This window comes from Musca vetustissima, unplaced genomic scaffold, assembly GCF_032173495.1.
Source record: "Musca vetustissima isolate MV318-11 ecotype Yass unplaced genomic scaffold, APGP_CSIRO_Mvet_v1 utg258381, whole genome shotgun sequence".
Taxonomy (NCBI): Eukaryota; Metazoa; Arthropoda; class Insecta; order Diptera; family Muscidae; genus Musca; species Musca vetustissima.
The window spans coordinates 4,821-14,714 of NW_026873220.1; the positions used below are offsets into that span (position 1 = coordinate 4,821).

The following is a 9,894-nucleotide window of genomic DNA, read 5'->3' on the forward strand; positions in this document are numbered from 1 at the left end:
ATGGAAGACAATTATGTGATATTTGATTGTGATATCGGTAACGATGATGCCTGGGCCTTGATAATGTTAATCAAGGCAGATAAGTTGCTGAACGATTTGGCTCTCAAGGGGAGGAGAGTTAATGGTGCAGTGAAGCCTTTTAAGATACTTGGTGTCACTTGTGTGCGGGGTGGATAATGGTGTGAAAAATGCTCTGAGGGTTTTGGATGCAATCGATCGAATGGATGTAAGTTGACGGGAATTAATTTGGTGCCTTACTAATCTCTGATTTTATTTCAGATACCAGTCTATAGAGGTTGTGACCATTCCATAATACCACCTAACTTCGAACATAGACATTTTCATGGTCTAGATGGTTTTGGAGATGTTGCAAATTTACCGTATGTGACAAAGGTCCAGGTTTGTAAGGTAAAAGGTTTGTAAGGTAAATATTACCGACACGAAATCTTCTTTAAAAATCCGGCTTATTTTTTGTTCCATAAAAAATATTGAGGATGTCCCTCAAGACCTATTCTCTAGGGTCTAAGGTCCTTAAAAAATATTTAAAAAAAATCCACGTCTTAGAAAGAAAAAATATTCCATAATCGCTTAGTACGACGCTTCCGAAAAATCTATGTTTTTTAATGAAATTTTTTCAGCATCCAAATAAAATCGATTTCATATTGGTTGGGCCCCTAACCAATTTTGCTGTTTGCATTAATATGTACGGAAAACAGTTTTTGGACAAGGTGCGGAATATCTATATAATGGGTGGGAATTACAGAGGTAACACTTTAAAAAATCCTCAAATATAAATTCAAAAGACTAAAATTTACTACTTTATTTCCAAGGCAAGGGAAATGTAACGAAAAGTGCGGAATTCAATTTTCGCCTGGATCCAGAGGCTGCCCACATTGTCTTTGAAAGTTTCACCAAACCAATGATGGTGGTGCCCTGGGAGACCTGTATTGATGGTGATATGAATTATGATGCTGTAAAAAAATAGGATATTTTATGTAGAATTAAAAATAACCAGTTCCCTTTGATCTCTCTTCCTAGGATTGGCGTTTTGAAGTGCTATCCAAGGTCGATTCAAAAGTCATGCATTTAATGAACACTGTAGAGAATTCCTTATTACGTCCCTTGGGTTATGCGAAATGGATTATTTGTGATGCGGTCTTGGTTGCAGCCTTTCTATTTCCGGAACTCATAATCACTAGGAGCCGTTTATATCATGCCACTGTGGAGTTGACGGGACAACATACCCGTGGCCAAATGGTCCTTGACCACAAGCGAATGGATGCGGGCAATGCATGTGTGATTATGTCGGTTCATACAGATAATTATAGACAAATTGTGGCCTGGACTGCAGGTCTATTGGGAGATGAGGGGATGGAAAAAATATTATGTGATTAAAGATGAAAAATATTCCTAAAAATATTCTTTAAAAATTGAAGCCTATTGGTGGTCCTCCTAAAAATATTTTTTAAAAATCAAAGCTGATTGGTGGTCCTCCTAAAATTATTTTTTAAAAATCCAAGTTTGTCGATGGTCCTCCTAAAATTATTTTTTAAAAATCCAAGTTTGTCGATGGTCCTCCTAAAATTATTTTTTAAAAATCGAAGTTTGTCGATGGTCCTCCTAAAATTATTTTTTAAAAATCCAAGTTTGTCGATGGTCCTCCTAAAATTATTTTTTAAAAATCCAAGTTTGTCGATGGTCCTCCTAAAAATATACTTTAAAAAATCCACGCTTATGTTCCTAATGTCCTCCTAAAAATATACTTTAAAAAATCCACGCTTATGTTCCTAATGTCCTCCTAAAAATATACTTTAAAAAATCCGCGCTTATGTTCCTAATGTCCTCCTAAAAATATACTTTAAAAAATCCACGCTTATGTTCCTAATGTCCTCCTAAAAATATACTTTAAAAAATCCACGCTTATGTTCCTAATGTCCTCCTAAAAATATACTTTAAAAAATCCACGCTTATGTTCCTAATGTCCTCCTAAAAATATACTTTAAAAAATCCACGCTTATGTTCCTAATGTCCTCCTAAAAATATACTTTAAAAAATCCACGCTTATGTTTCTGAGTTCCTCCTAAAAATATTCTTTAAAAAATCCACGCTTATGTTCCTGAGTTCCTCCTAAAAATATTCTTTAAAAAATCCACGCTTATGTTACTGAGTTACTCCTAAAAATATTCTTTAAAAAATCCACGCTTATGTTACTGAGTTACTCCTAAAAATATTATTTAAAAAATCCACGCTTATGTTCCTGAGTTCCTCCTAAAAATATTCTTTAAAAAATCCACGCTTATGTTCCTGAGTTCCTCCTAAAAATATTCTTTAAAAAATCCACGCTTATGTTCCTGAGTTCCTCCTAAAAATATTCTTTAAAAAATCCACGCTTATGTTCCTGAGTTCCTCCTAAAAATATTCTTTAAAAAATCCACGCTTATGTTCCTGAGTTCCTCCTAAAAATATTCTTTAAAAAATCCACGCTTATGTTCCTGAGTTCCTCCTAAAAATATTCTTTAAAAAATCCACGCTTATGTTCCTGAGTTCCTCCTAAAAATATTCTTTAAAAAATCCACGCTTATGTTCCTGAGTTCCTCCTAAAAATATTCTTTAAAAAATCCACGCTTATGTTCCTGAGTTCCTCCTAAAAATATTCTTTAAAAAATCCACGCTTATGTTCCTGAGTTCCTCCTAAAAATATTCTTTAAAAAATCCACGCTTATGTTCCTGAGTTCCTCCTAAAAATATTCTTTAAAAAATCCACGCTTATGTTCCTGAGTTCCTCCTAAAAATATTCTTTAAAAAATCCACGCTTATGTTCCTGAGTTCCTCCTAAAAATATTCTTTAAAAAATCCACGCTTATGTTCCTGAGTTCCTCCTAAAAATATTCTTTAAAAAATCCACGCTTATGTTCCTGAGTTCCTCCTAAAAATATTCTTTAAAAAATCCACGCTTATGTTCCTGAGTTCCTCCTAAAAATATTCTTTAAAAAATCCACGCTTATGTTCCTGAGTTCCTCCTAAAAATATTCTTTAAAAAATCCACGCTTATGTTCCTGAGTTCCTCCTAAAAATATTCTTTAAAAAATCCACGCTTATGTTCCTGAGTTCCTCCTAAAAATATTCTTTAAAACATCCACGCTTATGTTCCTGAGTTCCTCCTAAAAATATTCTTTAAAAAATCCACGCTTATGTTCCTGAGTTCCTCCTAAAAATATTCTTTAAAAAATCCACGCTTATGTTCCTGAGTTCCTCCTAAAAATATTCTTTAAAAAATCCACGCTTATGTTCCTGAGTTCCTCCTAAAAATATTCTTTAAAAAATCCACGCTTATGTTCCTGAGTTCCTCCTAAAAATATTCTTTAAAAAATCCACGCTTATGTTCCTGAGTTCCTCCTAAAAATATTCTTTAAAAAATCCACGCTTATGTTCCTGAGTTCCTCCTAAAAATATTCTTTAAAAAATCCACGCTTATGTTCCTGAGTTCCTCCTAAAAATATTCTTTAAAAAATCCACGCTTATGTTCCTGAGTTCCTCCTAAAAATATTCTTTAAAAAATCCACGCTTATGTTCCTGAGTTCCTCCTAAAAATATTCTTTAAAAAATCCACGCTTATGTTCCTGAGTTCCTCCTAAAAATATTCTTTAAAAAATCTACGCTTATGTTCCTGAGTTCCTCCTAAAAATATTCTTTAAAAAATCCACGCTTATGTTCCTGAGTTCCTCCCAAAAATATTCTTTAAAAAATCCACGCTTATGTTCCTGAGTTCCTCCCAAAAATATTCATTAAAAAATCCACGCTTATGTTCCTGAGTTCCTCCCAAAAATATTCTTTAAAAAATCCACGCTTATGTTCCTGAGTTCCTCCCAAAAATATTCTTTAAAAAATCCATGTTCCTAATGTCCTCTTAAAAATATTCTTTAAAAAATCCACGCTTCTTAAGTTCCTCCTAAAAATATTCTTTAAAAATCCATGTTCCTAATGTCCTCCTAAAAATATTCTTTAATAAATCCACGCCTGTGATAGCCCTCCTAAAAAATTGTTTAATAAATCCACGCCTGTGATAGCCCTCCTAAAAATATTCTTTAATAAATCCATGTACCTAATGTCCTCCTAAAAATATTCTTTAAAAATCCATGTACCTAATGTCCTCCTAAAAATATTCTTTAAAAAATCCATGTACCTAATGTCCTCCTAAAAATATTCTTTAAAAATCCATGTACCTAATGTCCTCCTAAAAATATTCTTTAAAAAAATCCACGCTTCTTAAGTTCCTCCTAAAAATATTCTTTAAAAATCCACGCTTACTGAGGTCCTCCTAAAACTATTCTTTGAAAAAATCCACGCTTATGTTCCTTAGGTCCTCCTAAAAATATTCTTTAAAAAATCCACGCTTCATAAGGTCCTGTTAAAAATATTCTTTAAAAAATCCACGCTTACTGAGGTCCTCCTAACAATATTCTTTAAAAAATCCACGCTTACTGAGGTCCTCCTAAAAATATTCTTTAAAAAATCCACGCCTATGTCCCTAAGGTCCTCCTAAAAATATTCTTTAAAAAATCCACGCTTACTGTGGTCCTCCTAAAAATATTCTTTAAAAAATCCACGCTTACTGAGGTCCTCCTAAAAATATTCTTTAAAAAATCCACGCCTATGTCCCTAAGGTCCTCCTAAAAATATACTTTAAAAAATCCACGCCTATGTCCCTAAGGTCCTCCTAAAAATATTCTTTAAAAAATCCACGCTTATGTTCCTGAGGTTCTCCTAAAAATATTTTTTAAAAAATCCACTCTTATGTTCCTGAGGTTCTCCTAAAAATATTCTTTAAAAAATCAACGCTTATTGATAGCACTCCTAAAAGTATTCTCTAAGAAATCCACGCATACTGAGGTCCTCTAAAAATATTCTTCAAATAATCTACGGTTATTGGGATCCTCCTAAAAATATGTTTCAAATAAGCCGAGTATGTTGATATTGTTTAGGGTTAATAGCCACAAAGCGAAATTGTACTACCAAAAGAGATTTTCTTATGCCTCTCTTCGAAATAGCCGAAAACAAAAAAGGGCAAAAATGCAAATAATCTGAAACCACTCAGCCAGGTACCATAAACTCGCATATACCGAATGTCGGACCGACCGGCAAACCATAAAGAGTTAGTATCGTCTAGTCAGTGTCGGGGTATAGATAGTTCGGTTTGGTTGAGTTTACCAACCACTTAAAAAAATTTCCAACTTTTTTTATGTTCCCTTCAAAAGTATTCCTTAGATGAATCAACCCTTTTTGCATTTCAGTGTATCCAAACCACTGTTCTTCTTGGCTACATTGTCTACGGTCAACTGTATTCAAAGTATCTGCAACATTAAATCAACATAAACATGTATCTGCAACATATATCCGCATAAACATGTTGCTAGAGAAAGTTTCTGTATACCAAATAGTATCTACGAGATACTCATTCAACCCTAACAGATACAAACCGTAGATACATTGTGTCAAATGCATTTGTTTCAGATACAAATGTTTCGATTGAAAATGTTATTGTTGTTGTTGTAGCAACAGAATACATGTAGTGTGTCACTCATCGACTGGTTCTGCTTCCTACAACTCCAAATTCAAGAAAATTGCAACTTGAATGGGTTGCGTCCAAAGCGAATTTGGCGATAGGTGAGTCGGCTTAGCTGGCAGTTGAAGAGGTGCAACGTGTCGTCAATTCTTGCCCAATATGAACTGAGGCGGTTGGATCATCCTGATCTTAGTTGAGCTAAGACTACTCGTGTTTGCCTTGGCAGCTGCTTCTCCTCTGCTGCGATGGATGGGGGGTGGTCTCCAATTGTGGTATTCACGCGATATTGCTCTACTACCTGAGCGGTTGCGTCCGTGTGAATATCATTCAGACCTGCTCGATAGGCTTCTTGGTCTTGGGGTTCACGCTTGTACCTTTGAACCTCTCTCTCTCTAGATCATGAAGATCTCGTCGGACGTCCATAAGACTATGGCAGGGATGTTCCCGACGATATCACCCAAGCAAGTACTGCATCGATAATATATAATTGTGACGATGGACAGGTAAGATCTTCGTCTCCTCATGAAAATGGTCCACAGGAGTCATGAGGAGACACCCTGTTGCAGTTCTCAGGGCAGCGTTCTGGCAGGTCTGGATATTCTTCCACTGCGTATCACTAACATTCGCGAACCACACTGGCGCCGCATAGCTTATCACTGACCGGCCTATTGCTTTATATGAGGTCAACAAGGTTTCTTTGTCAGCGCCCCATGCACTGCCGGCTAGCGACATGAGGACCTTGTTCTTACTTCTCAGCTTATCGCATAAAGCAGTGGATTGCGCAGATGACTTGAAAAGGCTGTCGAACGTTACTCTCAACATCTTGGGGTAGTTAGTGGTCGGAATCAATTCTCCATCGACCATTATGTTCAGTGGGAGCTTCATTTCAGCCGTCCACGTGGTGAACAGTGTGGCTGTTGATTTGGTGGCGGATATTTTCATATTCCTCAGATGGAAGACGTTTAGCCTCCCACATATATCATCAATAATGGGATTCGACGCCGATCCGACAATCATCCGCATACATTACGAGCTCTATGCCATCCGGTGGTTGTGGAATATCAGAAAGATAGAGGTTGAACAGTTCCGGAGATATCACCTCTCCCTGGGGAACTTCCTGTTTTACTCTACGGGGTTTAGACTTCCTGTTTCTGAATTACACATGTGACAGGCGTCCACACATATTGTTGATTATCCAACGTTTCAAACACGGTCGGAGATTTGTCTTCTTTACATCTTAGAACAGCTTGGTATGGTTGACGGTATTGAAGGCCTTCGATAGGTCAAGTGCCACCATAACTGTTCGGTTGGACGGCCTGTTCGGGCGGAGTCCTCTGCTAATATGTGTGAAAATGGCGTGTAATGCTGTTATTGTGCTGTGCATCTTACGGAATCCATGTTGGTGTTGAGCAACTGGAAAACTGCTTCTCAATGATGGGAGGAGTAGCGCCTCAAGTGTCTTTGACAGGAATGAAATCGGCCTTTACGATTCACCCCTGCTGGCATTCTTGCCAGGCTTCAGTAGCGGGACCAACCTGCCTATTTTCCAGGCTTCAGGAATTATGTGGTTGGTTAACGACAAGTTGAGGGCTGATGTTAAGTACTCAACTCCGGGTTCATCCAGCTGCTTAACCATTACCATGGATATTCCGTCCGGGCCCAAAGCTTTGGATGACTTAGCGTTATTGATGACATCTGCAACGTCCTCCTTCGTAAATTGTGGTGGTCATTCCTCCTCAGCTCGGAGTGCCCTTATGCGACGTAGCACACTCCTTTTCGCCCTGTCACTCTCGGGTTGCTCTATGAATTGCCGGTTAAAATAACTCACGCACCTCTTCGGATCTGTCACAGTTACGTCGTTAAATATAGGGCGGCTGTCTTTAACGACGTAATCATTCCTTCCAGGATTCGAGAGTAACTTAACGTTGCCCACAATTTACTTGTTCCGGTGGCAATGATGCATTGCTTCAGGTGGTCTAGCCACTTTTTCCTCTGTGTGCTCGCATACTAGTCTGTTGACTTCAAGGGTAAGTTCTTGAAGTACGACGGAGCTCATCACGCTCATTAGCCAATACCGTTGCTTCTGCTGGGAAGTTAGGTCTTACTTCGGGTATTCGACAAGCAGGTATAAAGTGAGCAGCAGCAGTAGCGACGACTTTTCGGTCCTTGGATGAAAATATTCTTAAAAAAAAATCCACGCCTGCTTCTTGTGGTCCTTGGATGAAAATATTCTTAAAAAAAAATCCACGCCTGCTTCTTGTGGTCCTTGGATGAAAATATTCTTTAAAAAAAATCCACGCCTGCTTCTTGTGGTCCTTGGATGAAAATATTCTTTAAAAAATCCACGCCTGCTTCTTGTGGTCCTTGGGTGAAAATATTCTTTAAAAAATCCACGCCTACTTCTTGTGGTCCTTGGGTGAAAATATTCTTTAAAAATCCATAGTGGAATTGGAAATTACTCCATTAATTACTTAAAACAGTGAAACAATAACGTTTATCATTGGTTGCAATTTCCATATTTTTGTTTATTTCATTTTAAGGTTATGTTCTTTATTAATGCATTTGTTTAAAAACATTATTTATTTTTGTTTTAAATTGTTATTAAATAATACATATATATTTGGCACAACATTTGCTCGATCTTTTAACAAAAAGAACGAATATATTTTTTCTTAATTAAAAAAAAAATTGTTTTCAACTGAATAAATTAAAAAATAGTTAACAATAATAATAATAAATAAATAAATTTATTTTACAAAAGTAATTTCAAACTAATAGAAAATAAACTAAACATTTCGATAGGTCTCTTACAAAAAAACGAGGAAATATTTTTATAAACCTCGTTTTGAAAATTCTTCGTTGACAAGATGACCCATTGTAATGTTTCAAAGAAAAAAAGTTATCACCCGCTTTTGTAAACTGAAGTACATTGTGATTGCTATTACATTACACTTATGTAAGTATGTGTGTGTGTATGTTTTGAAATCGTTTCATATGATTTAAGCGTAATTACTAAGATTCAGGTGGAGAGACAATTGAGAGTTATGAAATTAACTGAGATTTTTCGTATTTGGCAGATGAGTAATCCGTTTACTTCATTCTAATCCAAAATTATTTTTTTGCTACAAATATTGAATTTCCATTCCTCTCCATTCTCACCACCCGAACTCCACTACAATAATTCTATAAATTATCGCATTTGTTTTTGTTAACAATAAATATTTAAATTTAATTTTATATTTTTTCCGAAGTTTTCTTTTTCCATATTTGTTTTCATCTTCCTTTATGTCTCCGCTTTACCATAAGCACCCACCGGTGGCCTATACATCACCGGCAGACTCAACACTTGCGGCAAATTGAATGCATATTTACGCTTATCAATACTCTTGAAAACATTATCCATGCGACAGCCCTCGCTGCGCATTGTATTCAAAATTTGTGGTACATTTTTGGCTGGCAATTGGAATTCCTGCACAAGGACACGACACTGTTCCAGTGTTACAGCCATTCCAGTTCTATCTTTGGCACTTTTACATGAGGTAAACCGTAAGCCGGACATCAGGCGGCATGCATCCTCAACTAAATGTAAAATTTTCACATTTTTCGATACGTTCGCCTTCAGTTGATCTTCGAGGAAATTTAAGAGGTTCGCCAATATTTGTGGGGCTGGCATATGTGGTTCATGTTTACTGGGTGTTTCCGGTATGGCCAATGGTAATTTACGAAATCGGGTATAATATTGTTTCAGCCGTACATAATTATCCCAATTTGAACGATGTTGTTCTCGGGTACGATTCATAGCTTCAGCCAGAGTGGCTTTTTCATTGATACCGATATTAAAGAATACCGGGGTTACTTTGAAATTTACCGTCTGCTTGGTGGGCAACAGGGCGTAGACATGTTCGGGGACGGGTAGGTAGACGGTAAGGGATTGTCGTGAACCCGTTATGCGAGGTGTGGGTGTTGATTGGGTATCGTTACTGAAAAAATAGAAAAAAGAGAAAAAGTCGCTGAAAAAATATTCATTAAAAAATTCACTGGTTTCAATAACTCCACGACTTTAAATAATCCCTCAAAAAAATCTTTAAAAAATCCACGCCTTTTAATAGTACATCAAAAAACAAAAATCTTTAAAAAAATTCACTGGTTTCAATAACTCCACGCTTTTTAATAGTCCCTCAAAAAAATTTTTTAAAAAATTCACGCCTTTTAATAGTTCCTCAAAAATATTCTTTAAAAAATTCACGCCTCTAGTGGTCTTGTGGTCTTTGGTCGTTGAAAAAATATTCTTTAAAAAATTCACGCCTCTAGTGGTCTTGTGGTCTTTGGTC

General features: G+C 36.4%; 1 protein-coding gene across 1 annotated transcript; it reads left to right on the forward strand.

Moving 5' to 3' along the window:
* The first annotated feature begins 220 nt into the window (after positions 1 to 220).
* Positions 221 to 1,395, forward strand: LOC133323389 (nucleoside hydrolase-like). The gene is made up of 5 exons (XM_061532323.1): positions 221 to 226; positions 280 to 399; positions 639 to 765; positions 831 to 973; positions 1,039 to 1,395. The coding sequence occupies exons 1-5, from the start codon at positions 221 to 223 to the stop codon at positions 1,393 to 1,395; spliced, it is 753 nt and encodes a 250-aa protein (XP_061388307.1).
* Positions 1,396 to 9,894: the final 8,499 nt, after the last annotated feature.

What these genes read in the sequence shown, in the direction of transcription:
- LOC133323389 (XM_061532323.1), top strand. An exon ending in AATGGGTGGGAATTACAGAG is followed by an intron (nt 766 to 830) that starts GTAACACTTTAA and finishes TTTATTTCCAAG; the next exon opens with GCAAGGGAAATGTAACGAAA. An exon ending in GTGATATGAATTATGATGCT is followed by an intron (nt 974 to 1,038) that starts GTAAAAAAATAG and finishes CTCTCTTCCTAG; the next exon opens with GATTGGCGTTTTGAAGTGCT.